The sequence below is a fragment of the Neocloeon triangulifer genome, unplaced genomic scaffold, assembly GCF_031216515.1.
Source record: "Neocloeon triangulifer isolate White Clay Creek 2 clone unplaced genomic scaffold, ASM3121651v1 ptg000003l, whole genome shotgun sequence".
Taxonomy (NCBI): domain Eukaryota; kingdom Metazoa; phylum Arthropoda; class Insecta; order Ephemeroptera; family Baetidae; genus Neocloeon; species Neocloeon triangulifer.
The window spans coordinates 7420806-7444231 of record NW_026775546.1 but is presented as its reverse complement, the minus strand read 5'-3'; the positions used below and the strand labels follow the sequence as shown (position 1 = coordinate 7444231).

The 23426-nt window shown below is 34.6% G+C and overlaps 3 protein-coding genes and 1 non-coding gene across 4 annotated transcripts in view; 1 reads left to right on the top strand and 3 right to left on the bottom strand.

Moving 5' to 3' along the window:
* Positions 1 to 12173, bottom strand: part of LOC132205729 (hematopoietically-expressed homeobox protein HHEX-like) — a 32091-nt gene extending 19918 nt beyond the window's left edge. The window contains exon 1 of the mRNA XM_059634986.1: positions 11339 to 12173. Within this exon, the coding sequence (XP_059490969.1) occupies positions 11339 to 12173 (835 nt within the window). The remainder of the gene's footprint in view (positions 1 to 11338) is intronic.
* The window catches only part of LOC132205846 (hematopoietically-expressed homeobox protein HHEX-like), a 33480-nt gene extending 21191 nt beyond the window's left edge, over positions 1 to 12289 (bottom strand). The window contains exon 1 of the mRNA XM_059635171.1: positions 11339 to 12289. Coding sequence (XP_059491154.1) covers positions 11339 to 12173 — 835 coding nt within the window. The 5' untranslated portion in view covers positions 12174 to 12289. The remainder of the gene's footprint in view (positions 1 to 11338) is intronic.
* LOC132205848 (homeobox protein Nkx-3.2-like) overlaps positions 1 to 23426 on the bottom strand; it is a 182434-nt gene that overhangs the window by 64557 nt on the left and 94451 nt on the right. The window lies entirely within an intron of this gene.
* Positions 1182 to 1263, top strand: Trnas-gcu (transfer RNA serine (anticodon GCU)). The gene has a single exon. It is a non-coding gene; the product is annotated as a tRNA-Ser (tRNA).

Here is a 23426-nt window from a genome sequence, read left to right as displayed (position 1 = left end):
AAGAGTATAAAATTAGCAAAAGTTTTCAGGTTAAAAAAAAATGATAAAAATATTGCATTATTTGATTATTTTAAGTAATTCGGTTTGGGAAAAAAGGATGCTGAGCACTATTAATTTGACTCTAAAACGCAAATCATTAGCAAAAAGAAAATTTTTCAATGACATATAAATTTATAGAACAGTTTTTCATAACAAAGAAGCAATTCGAAAGTGCATTGGGGGGAATTTTTATTGGGAATCAATATCGCGCAGGTTTTGAAATTTAACTTTGATAAAAAATTGTTACAGTACATAATTTAAAAATATTGTTGATTATTAACAGAAAAACCCTTTCTGCAAAATAATCAAAAATATTACTAGAAATATTTTTCGCAGTATTATTATGTCAGTCTCCCCTTTTCCGCCTTATATTGAAGTGCATGCCATAAATGTTCAGAAACCTTTTCCATTTCACGCATTTTGCCTTCCGGATTGGACACGCAAATCAACCGCAATTGTCGCAAATCGCATGTATTATAAAACCAGCCCCTCTCTCATATTATTTTCATGCACTTTTGGGGAGAAATTCGCCCTTTTCCACACAACTATTACAAAAGGCGACAGGCCGTAAAGTTCATTAGTCGCCGATTCTTCTCTGCGCTTTTTCAGGTTGGGAAGTCTGACGTTTTAATGAAAAAAAAAACCCGAGCATAATATCCATATGCACTAATTTATATTTATTGCGTCCCATCAGAGTGAGCAGCAGATCTCTTAAGTGGCCCGGCCCCGAAAAAGCCGCTGCTCTCTGATGATTACGTTTCCGACATGAGTTATGGACCTTTTTCCTCCTCTGGAATTAAGATAGGGCTCGTTAAAAATGGCGCCTAGCTCAATTAAGAGATTAACGCAGCGGCCATCTCGTTTGATGGAAAAAATAAAATGTACACAGGCCTTCTTCAGGACAACATCAAAGGGTTAAAAATCGTGGTTTTGGCTCTTGTGTAAAATATAATATTTAAAATTGCAAATCAAAACTTCAAAGAAATTGTATAAATCAAACGTTTGAGGGCTTTAATGGCAATGATGAGTTTCAAGTTGCTACGTCCGATGGATTCATTTAACGTTTTGCTGAGTGTGCGAAAAAAGCACGACGGCCTTTCGATGTTGCATCAGAATGGTTATTTTGCCAGCAAACTTTTCATGACGAGGTGGCCGAGTGGTTAAGGCGTTGGACTGCTAATCCAATGTGCTCTGCACGCGTGAGTTCGAATCTCATCCTCGTCGATACTTTTATGGTTCATTTTTATACTATGCAAAAAAACCAATAATAAATTTGCAAAAGAAGATTTCCGTCGAAATATTTTAAAATTAAAATATTTTTGTTAATTTATTTTTCAATTTGTAATTAATTTTTTTTACGATTAGAATAATATAATTATTGTATTTTAAGCGCAAACTTTTAACTTAAATTTTGATAAAAAAAAAAATAATAATAATAATAAGACTTTCATTATTTTCAACGTTACGGATGCATTTAGAGCTCCCTCATTTAGATGTAGTTTTTTCACACATGTGTAGATTCCCGTCGGCTGACACCTTCCTCCATGCCACCCTTAATATCCATCAACGCGAAACGCGACGGGGTGTCTCTCTCTTCCCTTTCCCTCGCCGCGTGTGGCTGCGCGTCCTGCAGCAACATTTGTTTTATATTTTTATTGTCCACCGTCGGCAGCAGCAGCCCATCGAAGAGGTAATGAAAATTAAATGTTATTGCTGCAGCGGCCCTTAATAAATCAGGCTCGCGGGATTTTCTCACTTAATCGCCCCTGAGGGGCCCTCAAATTGCCCCCGGCTTGCAATTTATGTGATTGCTGACGGCCCGCCAAGCACAAGCCAAAAGTGTGATCGTAGCAACAGAAGGTATAATTATGTCAAAATTTATTTTTGGCAAATTATAATTTTAAATAAAATCAAGTGAAAGTTAACAAACAACATAATAACAAATAAAATTAATCCAGGAATTTTCATAATTTTAATAATTTCCACTCTTTTCTTTAAATTTTAATTTTAATTTTGAACTAAAAATTCAAATTTAAAAAATAAATGGTAAATGTAATTTTTTTCCAGCGTGTTTTATCGGCGACGTCGATGTTTTGTTGTTGGTCGCTGTACATAATTAAAAACTCTTTTACATGTTTAGTCTGATATATGGTTGAAAAAGAGCGATTCCGCCGGCGGCTTGCTAATTAGACAGCTTTGTTCACTCGCGCACTGCGTGTCCCCTTTGTGTAATTCCACCTAATGCAAAAATTTATATTACGAAAAAGGTCTCACTCGCGCTCGGCAGGTTTATCAAGATTCCTAATTCATCAAGGTCTAACGTAATAATAATTATTATATAGCAAAAGCCATATTTTTTTTCAAGCCTCTCGTTTGTAAGCATTAAAAATTTTATTATAAATCGGAAACAAAACACATGAATTCCCCGTTTCTTTTGCATGCAATAATACAATGCAAGCGTTCTCTTACGCGGTCATTAAATTTCCCCGTCTAATTACGGTAATGAGCCCGTGAGCAGTGGCGGTATAAAATATTATGATTAAGGGCCTTCATGCATGTGTGCACCTCAGACGACGACCATAAAGTTTTGAAATAATTCTTTTTTTGTTATTAAAATTAAAATTGGCACTAGCAGATTTGTAAATTGAAATTATCATGATATTTGTAAAATAAGTAAAAAATTTAACAATGAAAAGTAAGTATTAAGGCACTACATCGAATTTACATTATGACTTAATGCGATGACTTATCACATAGGATAATTTATTAATAAATTATGTACGAGGTTTTTTTTTCAATTTTCTTTGCATATCTTTTATTCCCACTCTGTTTTATGAGAAAATGTAGCAAATGATTCCATTTAAATAGAAATTGTATTTTATATAAAAATAATTAAAATTAAAATAAATTAAGATTAAACATTATTTAAAAAAAATATTTTAAATATTATTTAGGCACAAGGAATTACAAATAAATTTTTATATCTTCAGTTATTTGAAATAGATTAAAATTTAGTTCAAATGTATCACCACATATACTTTGAACATTATTGATATAAAAAAAAAAATTTTGTTACTGTCAGGTGGAAAAAATATTACAAAATTTAATTTTTAAATTGACATTAAAACCAATTTTTGGATAGCACAGCAGGTTATTCTCTAGCTGGGCATTAATAGCTGCGGAGAGTAATTACACACGAGCGCCGCATACATATATCTTTTCATTAAAGGGTTACACATATTGCAATTTGAGACGGCGTAATTCAAATGGGACGGCTGCCGTGCCGTGGATTATGCCGTTATTTACAATCGGCTCGCGCGAGCGTGCGGGGTTGCCGCGCACAATTAATTTACGAGCCCTGTTTTTTGATATCATCATTAGTCAGCTGCCGCCGCCGTGCAAGAGCAGTACATGTATGTATTCGTATGCAGAAATGAAATTGTATGAGCGGTGAAATATGGTAAGTATGGAAAATGCAAAAAAAAAAGAAAGGGGAGGCGGATTATTACGTATTGATGATTGCGTACATGTTGTGTGTACCCGAGGATAATGATGCTGGTTGAGCTCTGTGTGGGTAATTGGATTGGATGTAAATTAGATAAATGAGACTGGCAAGAGTCGGATTGTGAAATTCGAATCTAAATACATTTCATGCGCTGCGTTATTCTTATCCATGTATAGATTTACATGATTAAATTGCTCTCAATATACTATTTCTTCTAACACTTATAGTTGTTTATTTTTGTCCTTTTCTCTTTTTAAATTGAAAATTACCAACAGTTGAAATATATTTTTAATAATAGAAATATTTTAGGATTAGTTGGAAACTTATGAACATCAACAGAATATTTTTAATTTTATTATTTCTAGATGGCTAGTAATTAATAAAATTTCCCTCATACTTAATTCTAAAATTTCAATAGAAACATCATATGCACTTCAAGGACTCGCTTAATTTGTTTAGAAAAGTTGTAGGAAACACACTATTTATACAAGAGACGTGCTTTGTTTTGCCTCATTAAATTCACCTGCACTTCCTGTCAAAAATAAAGCGGCGTATATCTTTTTCTGTTTTCAGAATTTTGACTCTCCTCTCCTCTAAAACGAGATGCTCTTCCTTTTCTCTTTTTGCTCCACCGACACTTATTTTAAACGCTTATTTTGAATTATACAAAAAACGGCCAGTCGCGCTTATTACGCGCGATTTTATTGTTATTACGCTAAGTGAATGCTCCCGCTGCTTTGGCATGACAAATTATATACATTTTCCTCAAAATAATTAAATTCCGCGCCGAGCACCGTGCTTGAGTATAAGTTAAAAAAGCGACGACGATTTCCGCGCCTGTCTGCTCGTCGGCGAAATAAATTTCCAAGTACACACAAAAGAATAAAGGATTTTATACGCGCCGGCGTGCAGCATAATCTACCTTAATGACCTGCGTGTAAATTCGCAGCGGCCAATGGTGGAAGGAGTAAAAAAAGTAAAATAAAATTGGCGTTGGGGGAGAGAGACATGCAAAGTCAAAATTAAACTCTGCGCCGTGCCCGACACACGCGCTTTTCGCATTGAATGAAACGGCTTTAACTTTTGATAAATGACGTATTATGACACTTGTGGTGACATGAAAAAAGACGCGGAGAACGTGCTGCCGCCTATCAAAGCACAAAGTCGAAATTTGAATTCTGCTGTCAATACCTGCCTCGGCTAAAAAGACACACGATCGTTTGTCAAATGGGACAAATAGCAGCGTTATTATGTGGATATTCAAAGTTCAAAGGGCGCCTTTCTGTTTTGATATCACCAGGGAGAGAAAGAAATAAGGTTCCTCTGTTGTGATGGTGACGTCAAAAGGGTCCTTATTAATTAAGTATAAACTTTTGAGGAGAATTTTTTGGCTCAAACAAGGCTTTTCATTGCAAGATCAAAAGCCTTATTTTAACTATAGATTGCAATTGAAACTTGACCTCTCCTGGCTCACCTGAATCAATGTCTGGGGTCAAACCTGACCTCAACTCGTTTCGTAATGAAATAGAAAAATTAATTCTTCAGCTCATTTGTGATGGTGCGAATGCTTGCAGATGATTTTGCAATGCAGAAAAGTCTAAATTTTTGCTTTCATTGAGAGCTGCAGATTGGTCAGAGGTCAACTGTTGACCCTTGAATCTATTCAGGAGGCAAATTTCAATGTCATAGTAATTTTATGTTTGGAAATAAATTCCAACACACGAAAATTAACTCAACTTACGGTTAAATCCATATTGCAGAACAGATTATGAACTGTGAACGCATATTTTACTGCGCATGCGTATTATTTACTGCACATGCGCAGATCTCTGCAAAACAAGCCCGAGGTGTTTTATTTAAAATGTATGATTCCAATTAAAACAAGTAATTTATCCCCGTGTAAAAATGACATAAAATTCTTATCGAGAGCTTTTAAAATTCTTCTCCACACGTAAAACATTAATGAGAAATAAATTAGCGTGAGCACCGAAAGAGGCATCGTCTTTTTTCTGCGGTTGGTGCGAGAGCGGTTTCGATGTGGCGGCGGCGGCTGCGAATGCTAACAGAGTATATAATAAAATTAATACTTTTCGCTCCTCGCATAAATGTAACTCGTTATTTATAGGTGCGCGCACCGTCGCGTTTCATCTTGGCCGCGGTCCAATATATTTTATTATTGAAAAGGTCATACACGATATTAAATTAGCTCGTCCACGTATCAAGTGTCGTTCATAAATTACTCGCTATTAAAGCGGATTTAAGTCTAAATTTTAGCGAGTTAATTTATTTCTCACGTGACAAGCTGTTAGCGGTAATTGCGGAAATATGCAAAACGGCAGCTGCCGAAATGGGACAAATGTTTTCACAAGAGAGACGCAGGCTGCAACACCAAAAGTAGTTCTCTAATTTTCTAAAATTGATTGTCTAATTTTCGCACCTAATGATATATCATTTCGGCCACATTTGCATACACTTTTAGAGCAAAAATTGGGCGTTGTAAATCAAGCTAATTTTCAGCAACCTTTCGGCGGCAGAAACGAGTTTCAAATTAAAAGTACACGTCCATAAAATATGTTAAGAAGAAGTTCTCTCTCTGTCATTTGCGGTCCGATCAGCAGCCAATTTTTCACATTTTTTTTCTCTCTACTCGGGAGAGAAATCTCTCTTTTAATGCAGCCGCCTCTGTTAAAATAAGAGGCTGACTTAAAAAATATATATATAAAAAACCGCAATCGATTAAGGATCATCATCATTACTGAGAGGTCCAGAGAGCTGCTGCGTTTTATTGGAAACCGAAGATTTAGAATTATTACACTCCGAGACCTAACAAGCTGATATTATATTTGACGACTGCCACCGCTGTATAACAAGAATCTGATTAGAATTTTTCGTTCAGGGATTAACTACATAAAATTTGTTGTGCTTCCCGCGAGCCGAACGCTAATAGGAGAGATAAAAACACCACGGGCGATAGAAATTAGGCACAAATTTCTTCCTTGTTTTGAAAGCGCCGACCGCGGGAGAGCCGTGATTTTAATAAGACCATTAAACAAAATAGCTCGAGACACAAATGGGTAGAAAAGGATTTTGATAATTTATTCTGAATTTTCGGGTCGCTCACTGAGCTTAATGACGGCATATTAAATTAAGCTTACAAAACATAGAGCTCACAGAATATCTGATATATTTCTGTTGAAATTAAAATTTGAATTCTGAGAAAACAAATAATTCTACAAATAAGTTGTAGATAATTTTTTTTTTAATATTATTATTATAAAAAGGTATTATTAATCCATCAGAAATTATTGGTGTTAAAATTTGTATAATTCATTCTTTTTATTAGTTAATGAAATAATATAATTAAAATAACATTTTTAAGCAAAATTGAGCCCTTAAAGAACACATGAAAAAAAATTGTAATCTTCAATATAAATTCAATTACTTTTTGTGTGTATATGTTGAGGTGCTCCAACAATCTTTTTTTCATTTCTGATTAAAACAATGACAGCTTGGAATAAACGCCTATCAGCAGCACCTGTGCCCGTTCACTGCTCACTCTCAACGATCATATTAAAAGTAAAAAGTCCACATTATTAAATTCCATCACGCGAAACCGCAAAAGTTTTTCGCTACAATCTAAAATGTATGTAATTTTGCGAGAGCCGTCAAAGTTCAGAAAGCAATTTTTTTTTTCGCACTCGCCACCACCGATTGAGTCATTAAGTCGATGAGAAACGGAAAGCACTGCTGTGGGATAATTGCGCCGACTGCTCGCATTTTTGCAATTAAGGAAGAGGAATTATTATTGAGCACGAGGCGCTGCTACTTGTCGATAATAATTGCAGCGCGTTAAATGTAGAGACGTCTCTGGTGCAGCGCGCAAAATAACGAGATATAATTATAACGCGGGTTGCAATAATTAACGCCTTAAATTGTTGCAGTGCGCTAAGCATGCGTGCAGCAGCGTGCGGTTCCAGAGATAGGAGCACGTCCAATTAGCTACTTGAAATCATTATATTATACAATTCCGCTTGGAGATTTTTATTGTTGCAAATAATCGGGCATTGGAAAAGGAAATTGCTCATTTAGCTCCGTTTGTGATGTTTTGCTTCACATGAAAACACATACGAATAAAATTCGCAGAATCTTGTCATGGTCAAAATGTGATTTAAATAAAAAAAAAAAATATCGTTTCTTTCATTGGTACAAATTCATAAAAAAACGATAACATAGTATGAGAGTTTATAGTTTCTCTTAGGATCTTTTTTCTATTTAAAGTTAGAATAATTAAATTCTTCTGAACAGCTCAAAAATAGTAAAAACCTAATTAAATTGACAAATTTATGTGAGTAAATAAAGTACTTCAAAACCAATTATGGCAAAAAAAAAATGATATAGTTTTTTTGCAATATTGTTGGAGTCAAATTTGAACCTATAAAGAGTTTGTCAAATTCAGAAAATCAGGCGAAAATATTTACAAAATTTTTCACATCCAAAACTATGAAATCAATTCAGTACTCAAGTATTCTAGGAATAGATTAAGTTTTCTAATATTCAAGGAAAGGAAAGGAGAGAATTCAATAAAATTATTATAAATTGCTACTTTGAAACGTGATGGGAATTGAACCAGAGCTATAAATTAATTTGATCGTATTGACGTCAAAGAGCAATCTTGTTTCTTTCACTGTTGAGTGCCTTCGTATGGTGTTGGAAAAAAAGGCAAACAGCCTTTAATAACCTCGCTTTTAATTTTTACACCGGAGATCGAAATTATTTCTAGATATATTTATATGCAATTCAGCTACTTTCAAAAGAAATTTTTTGGGAAATATAAAAATTACTGAAAAAATTGAAGAAGAAAAAATTGAAGAAGAAAAAATTGAAGAAGAAAAAATTGAATTATTTTCAATTAAGAAGAAAAAAAGATCGCTCTCGCGCGGAGAGTTTAAAAGAAAAGCAGCTCGGTGGCGAGACTAATGCGATCAAGAAGCGCCGGCCCGCATGAGATGCACCGCGTGTTTTTTTACTCTCGTCAGGCACAGAATTTCCGAGTGGATGGCGATTACAGGGAAAAAATTTATAAATTGGGCTGCGATCAAAGCGAGAAGATGCGCGGCCGGCAGCCTTTGTACACATAAAAAGCCAATTTGTGACGACACCGATCGCCGATGCTCCTCATTGTCACTAAATCTGGTCGCAGAGACAATGAGCGGCGGTGCTCACTTTGTCGGACCCCCCAGTTAGCCGCGCACCGATTTTTCGCTACACCAACTTCCGAAAGCAGGAGAGATAAGTATAGTGGTGACTTTGCTAAATTGAAAGAGAAAGAAAGACTGATGGGACGCGGCGGATAATTGATATACAGAGAGGAATTTCGTGGAAATTGATTTTGCCGCAAGAGAGGAAAAGAAATTTCGGGCAAAAAGGCTGTGGAAGGAAAAACTTTCAATTAATTAAATAGCGTATTGCTTCATTCTCTAGGAAGCGTAAAAACTTTAAGAAAAACACATTATCGCAGCACGTTAATTTCAAATAGGGAACAATTTAAATCATATTTATAATGGTTTAAGTAAAAATTATACTTCTAAAGCTTTTCAATCGCTTGTTGCATTAAAAAATTAATCAAAAATCACTACAAAATTAGAGAAAAAATAGTATTACTTTTTTGTAAGATAAAAATTGAATATAAATTTTTGGCACATTTGTGCATTTCTGTAGCATTTTTTTTGATAAAATTACTTCAGGTTTACGTCATTTTCAATTAAAAAAATATTCATGTAATATTTTCTGTACATAGTGATTCCTTTGCTTAAAACACAATTTTGAAAATCATTTTATACTGAATTTAATTTCACTTCAAAATTTTAGAGCTTTTTTTATCAAATCCTTTCACATTTTCCTCAAACGTTTGTAAAATTCTAACTCTTTGATACAATAAGATTTCATGTCGGTGCGTCTCCTTTGTTGTGCTATCTGTGGCGGGCAATAACAATATTCGCCCATGGCCGCAATTATGTCATATAAAAGTGTGACAGTCCCATTACAAGCCATATTTACTGCGGATTAAATTGGAGAGCTATTAAGCCTTTTAACGGCGCCGCTTTAAACGATTAATTTCTTTTTCAAAGTCAAACACAAACTCTGCTTTTTCGAATAATCGTACTAAAAGAATGAAGTTATTAGAAGAGAGGCCGTGAGCAAAAGGAGAAAGAAAGAAAAAGAAAGGGTTGCTCCTCTCGAGAGGTGTGTGTATGTTTGGAGGGGAATATTATTAAGGTAGACGGCTCGCTCACAAAGGTCGGTCGGCTCTCTTTCTTTCGCGTTTGCCGCGGCGCAGCCACCTAAGAAGAGATGAGACAACCATTAGCACCTTCTTTACCTGTAGCCCTGAGGCTTACAACTTGTCGGCATCCTTTGAAGTTGCCCTTCCCACGGCTGATGCCTTTAAATCTCATATATATAATATATCGTGTAAAATACGCTACTCTGCGCGCGGGCAATATATATCCAAAACCGCAGCTACACATACATACACATGACACCCCTGCTTAAGGATCGCTCCCTGATGAGATGAGATAGATATTTTCCTCCAGAAAAAGAATGAAATGAGCTTGTGGAATTTCGATTAACGAGCATTCTACCGCCTTTGATAGATGAAAGAAAAACTAATTAGGGGGTAAGTTATGGGAATGTGCGCATTGACTATATCCAGTCTTATATATTCACATTATATATAAGATCAAGAGAGTGCTTTTTGACGGGCTGAGAATAAGCAACCCTCGTTATTCTATATTGTTGAAGTTGTAAAACAGCAGAAAATATTGTGTGAAATTTCTATTTCACCACTGATTGTGAGGCAAGATATGCTAGAAACATTGAAATACATAAAATAATGTCAAAAAAGATTTATTATATCTTTTTAATTAAATCGTTAGATAGAAAATTACAGCTGCTAGATAATTACAACAATAACAATTTATATGTGAATAGTTTTGATATTTTCTTCTATCTTAAAATTTAAATTTTTGCTGATCCCGCATCATTTACAATTGAAGCATTCTTAAGATTGCAGAATAATCTCAATAAAATTATATGTAGAATCCTTCAACATTATTTATTTTATAATATATTTTTTGTATACATGCTTGTATACTTGCGAGTGTTTAAAATCAAATTATTTTAATAAAATTGTTAGATATCGCTCTGTGCGTCTGCGTTCTTGAGCTATATATATATTATATGCTTTTATATAACAAATAATATAGAGTATGTTGACATAGAACACAGTAAGTATTTCAAATTATATTATGATCATATTTAAAAAATTCTAGTTTTATCATATATTATTGTTTATTTTTTCATTAAAAATTTAATTTTATAATTGATTTTTCAATTTAATTAAAAAAATTATAGATAAATGACACAATTAAAACAATTATTTATATAATTATGAAATCATGTTTAAAAGTAATACTATTTTAATAATTTACAAATAATATTTGTGATCAGTTACGGCTGATCAAATCAAATAAATTCCTAATGAAAACTATACTTTTCTAAGATGTTCTTTTTCAATTGCAATTGTTCTTAATTTATAAACCAATTCTAATTTTCATATAATTTTAAGTTTGGAATTTAATTTCTTTAAAAAAAATGCTGGAAAAATATTAAAATTGGAACAAATATTATTCGTTAGTTAATTCATGTCAAATTGAAATACAATCATAAAAATTTCGGTGATCGATCAAAATGCCCAAATGAAATATTTAAATAATTTAAGAAATCGGTACTCACCACCATCATTACTGCCATTGAAGTCATTGAAAGTCTTGCTGGTCATCTGGAAGAGCGCGTCGAGCGGCGAGTTGTTGTTCTTAGCCGAGGCTGTGGCCGCCGGTCGGCGCTGCTGGTGGTGACCAGAGGAGGTGCCGGACGAAGGCGTCGCCGCCGGGCTGAGGTCCTCGCTGTCGGCAATCGAACTGGAAGAGTCGGCCGATTGCGGCCTCCGGAGGCGGCCGCTGGAGGTGGTGGAGGAGGGCGGCGGCGAGCCGAGGTCCCACGGCCGGACGATGCGACTCGCGGCGTCCTGTTTGCGCGAAGGGTGGTGACTCAGGATGTCCAGGATCGAGAAGGACTTGACGCCCTGCGGCGGCTGCTGTTGCTGCAGACTTTTGGCCGCCGCCTGCAGAAATACAGACGGTGAAAAGGCCGTGGCCGGCGGTGGTGACAATAATTGTTGTTGCTGCTGCTGAAGCCTTTCCTGCTCCAGCTGCATCATTTTGAGTCTTTTCAACGGTTTGAAATAATCATCCTCGTCACAGGAAGAAGAAACAGGGGCCGTTCGGAGATCTTCCTCGGGCCGCGGCGACGGACACCCCACACTAATTTCATCCTCCTCGTCTTCTTCCTCCTCCTCATCTTCAGACAAAGCAGTCTTCGAAACGAACTGCAATTTTTTCCGCCTGTCCGATTCCTCGGCCGTGCTGGGGACTTCGGGGCTGTGCGGCCCCGGGGATGACGAGTTGTCGCTGCTGCAGTTGGGGGTCTGCATCATCATGGGCGAAGTGAAGAGGCGACTCAAGGCTGCGACCCCGGTGAGGTACGAGGGCGGCACCACGTGCAGGCGCATCAATCCTCCAGAGATTTGGCACGGCACAAACACTGACCCGCCGTCGTCGTCGGACAGTCCATGGACGCTTTTGCGAACACTGCAGAGGGCTCGCTCGCTCGCGTGCTGTCACTTGGGCTAACTGGATGTAACAAAACGGCAGCTCGGCGCCTGCCAGACGTGATTAGCGCTGACCCTAGTGGGGCGGCGGGAGGCGGGCTGGGGCGCGGTTTGCGGCAACGGCGCCGCCTCCGACGTCAGCCGCCATTGGAGGCCGCGCTCGCCCCGCCTCCACGGGTGTTCGGTGTGTTCGCCGACACGTACTAATTGGAGAAAAAAAACACATAACTGCCTCTACTTATTATTCGAAAGAAAAATGAACAAGCAAGCGCGGCTCTTTTTTCATCCTATAGGTAAATGAGAGACTTTTTAACCGCCTTAAGTGGATTGATATGCATGTGTCCGTCTTTGGCGAGTTTTATAATAATGTATTTTTGGCCCCGAGAGTGACTGACTGCTGACGACTTGTCTGACTCTGACTGACAACGGCAATTACGCCACTTATGCACGTTAAAGATCTTTCTTTCGCTCTGCACAGATGCGATGGTGGTACGTTGTTTTTTACTCTTTTAGTTACACATGCAGAATTATAATATATTTGTGCGGAGAACAACAAAATTTGAGATGAAAATTATTTTTCGAAAAATAAGAGATTTAAACAGGAAACATTTCAAAATAAATACAAAAGTAGGTTATTTGAATGTTTTTGAATTTAAAATAAAATAAAAATCTTGTACTCAAAAAAACTTTTTGTTCAGTAAAAGAGGGGTAGGCCACCCGCAGGTCACGCGGGTGAAGAAAATTGCCTAAATCATTAACTGAATTGGGTTGAAGTAGGCAAATGCTTGACAGAGGGGACCTGCGGGATGCCTACCCTAAATATATTTGACCACCGGAAATGGCCATGGTAATTTTTTTGTATCTGCGCCTTCAAAAAACAAACTAAATACAACCAAAATAGAATGGATTGTAGTAAATAAAAAATAAAAATCATTGCCATATATATTAGTTTTCTACCTTAATTTTTGTTTAATTTTAAATAAATTTCCCATTAACTGAAAATATATATTCATTGTAGCATTTTAAGTTGATAGAGTAGAAAAAAATTTCACTATCCTCAAAAATTAATGTTGCAGAGTTATAAATATACAATTTGATTCTATGCTATTAAAACGAATTTATAAAATTTTTCTCATATACAAAATAATTTTTCCGGAACCTCCACATTAAAAAATACCGGAGCCAAAAATTTATTTTATATTCTGAATGGGTTTAACTATGCAGAAAAATAAGAGTTGGTTCAAGACAATTAATGTGAAATTTAACATTAGCCAAATTTAAAAATATGCTAAAGACAATCACATTAAAGAATTAAAATTCAATTTTTAAAATTATTTTTTAATATTAATTCTTTGCATAAATTTCGGCCAAATAAACTTGTTGACACATAAATTGTTTGTTTTCACCTTAATAATCTTATCAGCTGCTTATATAAAATAATTACCGCACAAAAAGCTCATAAACAGTTTCACCTATACAAAAAATTGCTCAATTCTCCATACCAATATGAAATAGTGAAAAAAGCTGCATTATTTTAGGCAGCTGGGTTAAGTATAGGGTACTCCATAGTAATTAGACTCTCTGCTCGCTCCCGTTTCCAACTAAAAGTGTCTACCTCTTCGTAATAATAATAATAGCAGCTCCAATAAAAATCCACTCAGGCTTAATTTACAATCCCCGGAATGGAGTTTGGGAAAAAATTATAATAAGTGCAGCTGATGTGGAAACGGAATGGAAATTTATAACCCGTGTTATTTGGAGAAAACTCATTTCAAAAGAGCACAAAAGCCACGCAGCGGCCAATCATAATAAATTCCGCCCCGGTGTGTTTCAATGTGTGAGTTTCGTTATTCAACCTCGCGCTCTGTGTGTGATACAACTCAATTATTTTCGTGTGTTCTCCATTGCACTATAGGTATAAATTAATTTTTAAGTATCACCTACAGGGAAATAATAGAAAATTAGTCAGGAACACATAATATATATCTCGCCTGCCATGCGCTCTCCCGTGTTGTTGTTTTTTTGTGTTCCGACGAAAATAATTGAGGGGTTTCCATCTCTCTGATTACTTTTGATATCACAATTCCCCGGCTGCATTATAAAGTTATAAATAATTTAGGACCACCTCAAAGCATCCCATTCTCTTTTCTCGGCACGAAACGCGGCGCTGTTGCGCGTTTCATACCTAAAGGCGTCAAATAAATGATGATGGCGCGTCTCTTTGTGTGTTGTTAGCCGCGCCGCTGCTGCTGCTGATATCAATTAATATCCATCTCTAGAGAGCGACGCATCCTAATTAATTTATTCCTCCTTTAACAACGCGGACGTTCAGAATGAGATGCATATCAAATTTTGATTTAGAAATACAAATGTTAAGTGAGAAAATTTAAATCAGGGAATTTAATATGCGATGACAAGATTAATTCAAGCAGAATTTCAAAATGAATATTTTAATTTTTAGATTGAATAAAACATCTTAACAATGGAAATTAGAGACTTAAAAAATTTTGACTTCAGTCATCATCCAGTTAATTGTCCAATTTGAACCTTCATAAATTTAAACAAAAAATAAAAATGTTTTCAATCGTGGTGCACTCCTTTATTACTTGCATGCACCTAAAATATTTTAGGTGAAAATTAGGGGATAACAATAAATTTAATAGTAAACAATTTATAAAATAAATAAAAATATCGTAAAACCATGAAATTTTAATTTACTTTTATAAATTAAAGTTATATGAGTATTTAAATTAACATCAAAAATTTATTGTCACCCCAACATCTGCGGTTTTTTATGTTCTCCTCTGTTATTGTGTTTTGTTTTTGTAAAATTCTTTATTTATATGGGGGTGGTGTAATTGCTTATATTTTTAAAAGTTATTCCATTTTCAATTTTTAATTTTCAGATAAATTTAACGTGTCATTACTGAGTGAGAAAAAGACCATTATGACTTCTTACGGTTAGTAATGTAAATTTTGAACTTCAAATTATTGTAAAATTCTGCCATTCAACGTTAATTTTTTCTCTTGAAAACTTCATTAAAAGGAAAAGGCGCACTGCAAAATCATCAGCAAACTAGCCGTTGTACAAGTTTTAACTCTAAAAATTAATGTTTGAAACGGTATGATATTTGAATTCCATACTTCTTCCAGCATTTCGCAATTTTTGTATTTTGATGTATTAATGGATTCAAATTTTGGAGAATAATGAATAAATAATAATTGAAAATCATTGAAAATATTGAAATTGAAAAAATAAACTTTAAAGTCTTATTATAGTATTTTGACATCCCTTACACAGATTATAAATATTAAATAATTTCATGAGTAGTGCAAATTTCATTATTTAGTTTTTTTTCTTCCCCGTCAGAATTTTGGGTCTTTGGCGAAGAATCAGAAGGATAAACAAATTACATAATATAAACTCTCTCTGCATGACCAATCATGCGTTAGAAGTGAAATAGAGAAATATTTCGGCGCAAGCAAAAATAACAATCTTTATTATTTGTTTAGTCTGCGAAACTGTGCAGGTGAGTGCAGATGCAGAAAGCTGCTTTGTGCATAAAAGTCGGGGCAGTTCATAAGTCTGTTGAGTCTATTAAAGCAGAGCGCACCGTGTGCGGGCAAAAGCTCCTTTGAGGATGTCACATCATCATCAGTCGCAGCCGCAGATTGGTTCTGGCCCCTCTAATGTGACATGCGAGCAACAGGACGACATGTGATCAACAAAAAGAGTCACACACACACACACACACAGAGCAAGTAGCAGAAGGCGGCAAATGATGCGCGGCGCTGGAGCTGCTTTTCTTCCCTGCCAAGATCAAAGGAGCCGCCGCGGCCCAAGTCTCTTGTAAACATGATGATATTAAGGAACTCCTGATGGCAACACACATAACAATAAAATAATCATCCTCGCGCACAGGCACCACCTAACTCGACTACACACGTGAAATTCCTGCATTAAAACTCGCGAGCTCTGCTTTTTTATTATTAATCTCTCTGAGTGCTGCGATGATAAAACCAAAAGACATGAAAAAAGCTCTCTCGAACGCCCTTACGTTATAATTTGAGTGTTTTTGTATATAAATCTGCTGGCCAGACTTGATTGTATACGCGATATAAATTTATTGCCCGGGGAATCTTTTGCAACACACCATGGATTCGTTAACTATTTTATGGACCTAATTAATTGGCGCGGCAAAGCAGTAATTGCCAGACCAGATTGATCCCAGTTTTAGTCGATGTTAATTAATTGAAATAAAATTTATAACATTAGAAGGAAAATCAAATTATTATAATACAATAAAAATTAATTTCAATCGAAAAAATGTCATGAAATTATAAAAAAAGACTTTTCAGGGAAAAATTTAAATTTTATATAAAAAAAACTATAAGTTCTTATTGTTAAAATTTTATCAGGTTATTAAAAAAAGGGAAATTTGATCAAAATTGTTTCAGAATCAAGAGTCCTTAAACTCTGCTTATATTAAGCTGAAGTGATTTTGATCACAAATTCAAATCTTTACAATTTTTTTACTATATCATTTGGAGAGATCATTTTGAGACATCAAACGATAGCTATGATTACCTGAATTAACTGAATTTTTGAAAATTAGTGTTTCCTTTCATGAGGATTTTCTAAAATAACATTTTGAATTGACCGAGAAGAATAAATAATAATAATAACATTCTTCTCAAAATTTGCCCGACTTAAATGAATGACAATATCATGAAAAAGCTTTATTTAGCTAGCCAAATTAAATTAAACTTTGCGCATATCTTTTCATGGGGAAAGTTTTTTCCCCTAAACCTAAAATTCTCCTATTTTGGAAAAAAACAATGATTTCTCCCAGTGTCGATTAAATACTTTAAGCTTTTAATAAACAATTTCATATTTATAAATGAAACGTTATAAAATTATCTATGCCCCATGCAAATAATGCTGAAATTTTTCAGTGTTGGAGAAATTAATGATAAAATTAAGTAATCCTTACATTTCTAGTAGAATAAACTTTCCAGGAACAATTAATATCCTGTTCCTTGTAATAAAAAACTTTTTCATGAATCACTGCGTGTGCATAAAGTGTGTCCGTTAATTATTTAGTATGTAGAAGAAAACATCTGAGAATGGTGCTATGAGCGTAAATTAAGCACTTTTTATTGCTCTCCAGAACACCTCAATTAATATAGTAATAATGGAAAATCTGTAGTGTTTGAACGTGTCGTGCTGAGCTATAGGCTAATTCTTTATGAATTCCAAATCTTAATAACGCGGCCGGGCGGCTCACACACCACGCCGCGGCAACTTTTCTGGCTCCTAGGGTGTGAAATCGCCTTTTATAGCCATAAAAATTTCTGGTGTGGGCCTCTCATCTTTTTCCTTCCATTATTACACGCACCGTCACAAACAAATTATTATCAGAGATGGGTCCTGCCAGCAGCAGCCACCCACGATGAATCTCTCAATCTTGCAATCAGCAGTCCGAGAGAACTAATATTGTATGCAATCAATTTTTTATGGACTTGTCAATAAACACATCTTTCTCCCAGCAAGAGATCATAAAATCGTCAATCATTTGCAAGTAAAATTTCACATTTTTTCATTTTAATTGACCCTCAACATGCATAAATTTATCAAAATAACGGTGAAGTACAAGATAATTAGGAGAAATTTCCATGTTTTAAAAAATGTTTAATTTTCTCTCACTGAAATCCCTTTCGAATTTGAGTTAAACTTTTAAAAGGAATCACGATGAACAAAAGTACTAAAACTCTTGCGGTTAAACAAAATAGCATTGATACGACATTTTTTTCGATCCTTTTTGTTGCTACCGGGAAAAATTTGTAACTTTTATTTATAAATTTACTGATTTTGAATATTCAATTCATGACAATTTCCTATTAATTTTTGCAAACAGAAAAAAAGTTGTTTTATCTAAATTTTCTATTTAATAATGATATAATTTCTTAATTAATGAAGACCTGATGTTATCTGCGAATCTATCAAATTTTTCTGTCTATATATAATAAAACGCGTGCACGCTCCTAGTTCGAGAAAGAGATATCCTAATTTGATTCCACGTCATAATTAATTCGGAGCTCGCGAGTGGTCCCTCCGAGTTGGTTAAACAGAGGTAAGTTTTCAGGTGGCCGCCAATCTCGCATGTATAATTAAGATCTTCTCATTAAGCTGCACGCACACGCGAGAGTCGTTTTTTAAGTATGGGAGCAGAGAGAGCAGGATGTTTGAAAATATTACTTCTTGGGAGGGACTTCGCTTGAACTTCTTCATCTTTGTAGCGAGAGATTTATTTATATACAACGCATATTTTTTGATAAACCGGCGATGGGAGTCCGAGAGTAATTACGGCCGGCCGTGACAAATCCGGCCATCTGTCCATATGATTAACTCGCGCCCCATAATTCTTTCTTCCTTATTCATTTCTCGTTAACTTTTTACATCTCTCTTTCTCTAACCCGCCGTCTTTTTCGCCGCGCCAAAGATTTATCGCTTCTTCAGAATTGGACGCGACACGTAAAGTGTTTTAAATAACGATAAATTATATCGGCTCCACGGCGCGCAAACCCATTTTGATTTATTATTGGAAAAAAACACCAAGAGCCGTCTCTGAACTTTAAAATATGGTTTATAAAAAAGACCCAGTTGCAAAAATATTTTGGCAACCTTTACGAAGAAACAGACTATGCGAGAAATCGTAGAATATAATTATTTTCAATTTTACAGAAATCGTAGAATATAATTATTTTCAATTTTACATTTTGTTCAAATAACCATGATTAAAAGCTTATTTTAATTATGGTAAAATTGTTGTGAAATAGGCCAATTTTCTGTTCTTCACATCGATTCGAGGCAAGCAAATTAGGTATAATAATCGTGTTTATTTTGCCACCCAGAAAAAACTATGTTCACGACGTTTAATTTTTTCGCTTATACGTCAGAAATGTTTCTTCAAGATACAAATCCATCAAGATTCGGCATAACAGGCGTAGCAGACTTTTATGTAATGAAATATGTTGTATGTATATTTTCTGCTTTTGTAGTAGTGACGTGCAGAAATCTCATTATAATTAGTATAATTGCAATTTTTATGGTGTTGCAATTAAAAGAGCAATTTCATGCTTTTAATAACATAAATTAAGAATTAACTAAATGCTAAATCTGAGATTGTTGCCAATATAACATTTTTATTTCAATTTACTATCTGAAATAATTTTGAAAATACAGCTTTTTACGTCAAATTTATTTATTTCCAAACTCTTTGATAGAAATTAAATTTAAGCGGATTTTTCAGAATGGAACAAACAATAAACTACCTCTGAAGAATTGTTTTGCACAATAATTTAAGTTTACTACTTGTCTTTCTTTTTTGCCTTGTAAATCTATATAAAAAACGATCTTAAGAAATGCTCGAAAACTTTGAAAAGTGAATTTTGTTGTAAATTTTTTACTCTATTATGAGAAATATCCCAGCTAGTATTTTGTTGTTGAAAATTGTTGCTTCCATAACTCTAAAATTTGTACCCTCGTTTTTGTAAAATGCTGAAACGCTACGTGGAAATGGAAACATCCGCATCCTGTATTCGTTAGTTAGAAATTTTTCAATTTTTGAATTTTCAAACCTCTAAGAAAAATTTCATGCCAATTTCCAAAACACATAATGTACTTGAATTTCATGTGAATTGACGCTATGGAATTTGCAATTTCCGCCATTAACACAAATTGGAAAATTTCCCCCGCGTTAATATTTGAGCTTATTTATTATACTGATACATGCTTCAAAATAACCAGATTCAGATAATAATTTTGCCAGAGTTCAACGATTTTTATTTTCCATTAATTGGGTAAAAGTTGAAAAAATTAGTAAACGCGCCATTTTCTATTCGCTTGTGGAAATTCCACTGTTGCCGAGCAATGGAAAATTAAAACGAGTAGCTCACGCGAAAAACTTGAAAATTCCTGCATGTTTAAATGAGAGACAAAAAAAAATAGCTCTGCGCAAAATTACAATAAATGCGCAGCACGCCAAGCCGAGTTCATATTGGTTGATTACTATGAAACACGATACGGCGCCTATAATGTGTAATAAAATACTAAAAAGTTTTGAGCCCCTCTCATTACAACCGGGCCTCTCTCATTAAACCCAAAACGCTTTTAGATATTATACTAAGGTTTCGGCAAAACACGCCGCTGAGAGTGGTGGAACGGAAACAAACGGGGAGAAGTTAGATCACATTTCAATAAGTCAACGATTTAATGATCTTAAGCATAAAGGTTCTGAGAAATATAATGATGTATATCAATATAAATATAAATTATTAATCAGTTTCAAATTTTTTTAAGGTATTATATAATATACCAATTTTCCTTAATCCTTCAAATTATGTATAAACAATAAAATGAGAAAATCCACTGCTTACTTTCTAAAAAAATATTTTATTAATTATAAAACTGAAATCAATTATTGATATTTATTTTGTTTTTTATAAATTAAAGCATAAAAATAATAAAATTATATTTTAATATATTTAAATGTAAATATTAGAAGTAAAATTAATAATATAATTTTTAAAGAGAAATAAAAAATTGATTTTATTTCACTTTATTTTACATTAAATTTTATAACTTAAGCTTTGCTACACTTTGCTGGATCTTTATTTATTTGAAATAAAAATCATATATATTTGGATTATCATTACTTTCCCTCCTTCTTGTTGGTATAATTTAAAATTTTCCAGAATCTTTAAAAAGTCAAAATTATCTGTTTGTTTGTATTTCTCAACCCCAACTTATCGTTCAAATTTGCATAAACGGGCTCATTTCAACGCGCTCTCGGATAAAAACGGAAAATACCGGTTGCTGTTATGGCGTTCATGTAATTCTGCGTGTCGTGTGCCTCTCTCGCGCGTTTGTACCAATACGTGGAGTGACACTAAACTTTCCTGACAGTCGTAAAATAAATTGTGATTCCGACAAACGACGCGCATGCGATCATGTTATTGGGCAAATTAAGAGAACAAAAGCGAAACGCAATGGCCGCGCCGCCGTTCCTTCTTATATAGTAAATTTTATTGTCATTAAATAAATAAATAAATTTCCATTCGTGCTCTGTTTTGAGCCGCGGCCATTAATAATCTCAATTTATTGCCGCCGGCTCCGCGACGGACTGTTGGCTCAGCAGTTTAGTTCATTTGATGGAGAAAAAAATAACACATGCAGCACCAAACATGACGTTGTTTGCAGTAAATTATATCGTGGCATTGTTTGTAATAAACAATAAATTTGCGGTAATTCGTGAGAAAGTCGAGATTCAGATCACGAAATGGAGAAAGGAAATGTGTTTGTTCTGATTTAGTTTCTTGTTTATAATTTATAAGACAAAAAAGATGTAAAAATCCCTACACTGGATTTTTAAAACTTTATAATCTTATTTAAAGAAAAACTTCAGTCGCTTTTTTAGGGAAATAAGAGGCATTTTTATATATTTCGGACTTCATTTAAAAATAAAATTAAAAAATCCTAATTTAAAAAGTTCATATGAAAATTGTTTTCACAAAAATATTCTTCACCAACTTTAGAAATTCTTGAATGAACCTAGAAATGAATCAGGGAGGTCGAACAGGAAACACGTTTGAAAACGACCGGGCATTTTGTCAAAATCAGAGGAGTGTTATTAGGCAGCTTCCAAAGAGAGAGAGGCCCTCTCTATCTTTTTGTACAATTAGAGGCGATCATCTGTCGGCGTCATCATCATCATTATTATTTCACCTCTGGAGGGCCGCCGCCGAGCGCGAGCGAGCGAGACCACCCTTAATTTAATACGCGAGCAACACCTCCGAGCGGCACCTTGGACGCTCAAATAACAATAATTTCATCTCGGCAGCTGCCCGCGGGGGTACAAATATATATCTCGTAGATTATATTTCAACCGAGAGAGGTTCAACACGCGCGTAAAAAAGTCTCGTGCATGAAGATATAATAAGAAGAGAGTCGGCGATCGATGCATTGAGATGTTCTATCGTGTGTGTGCATCTCAATGTGCAGCTCCCGGGGCTATTCATCAAAACGTTTAATGATAATGGATAGAAAAATAGATAGAGAAATCATAAATTTTTAATCTTAGAAAAGTTAATAAACGTTTATTGGTAAAAAAAATTTTCAGCTAGCAGCTAAAAAAGGAAAATTGAAAACCAACAATTATTGTTATTATGTAAATAGAGTTCAATAAAAATGTAACCTGAAAGTTTGGAGAAAAAATAATGAGCAATTTCAAATCATTTATTGTAAGACGTAAATACCTTTTTGAAACTTTTAAATTTCACGCTGTCCATGTGTCCTTCATACAAAACGAATAATATCTTCTTGAAGTAAACGTCTACTAATATGAGACTTATTGTTATTCCAAGTTAAATTTTGGAACTTTTAAATAATCTTAATTGTGAAGAGCCCTCTTGGTAAAATCATCAGAGAAACGTGGATTGCTACTCTCCTGGTGCTCTCGTGCTCGCGGTGGTTGAAAAATTATACATTCAACCAAGCGCAGAGGAATATATTGTTAATAATATTCAAGTCTCGCAGCTGGCAAGGCGGCGTGAATTATACAACACACACACCTTTATATGCGCGCGGCACCGCCAGAATTGATCGGTTGAGTCTAATTGATTCACGGAAATATTTTTATTGCCTCTCATCACGCTCTCCCATGCATTTATACTCCTCAGAGTTACTGTTTGAGATACGACATGATTCAAAATAGTCCTTAATGGAGCAATAAAAACAAAATTAGTTTCAAAATTCTCTCCGCAGAATTGCTCAAGCAAATGTGAATCTGTATTTTTTTTTAAATTAATTGAAATTATAGACAGCAAACTAAAAGTGAAGGATATTTTAAAGTTTTTATGCAAAAATAATAATTAAATCCAGAGATATTCCATTTTGCTTTAAAATGTCAATGACATCTCCGGTAAAACAGTATAATTAGCTACAAATTTGAGCTTCAATTAAATTAAATTATGTAAAGTAATTTTTTTAAACCGTTAAAATAGTGAGTTCAAGAATTAAGTTTTTGCGAAGTTTGGAAACTACAATCCTCGCAAGAAAATAAAGTTCACATTAAATGTTAGAATAGCATTGTT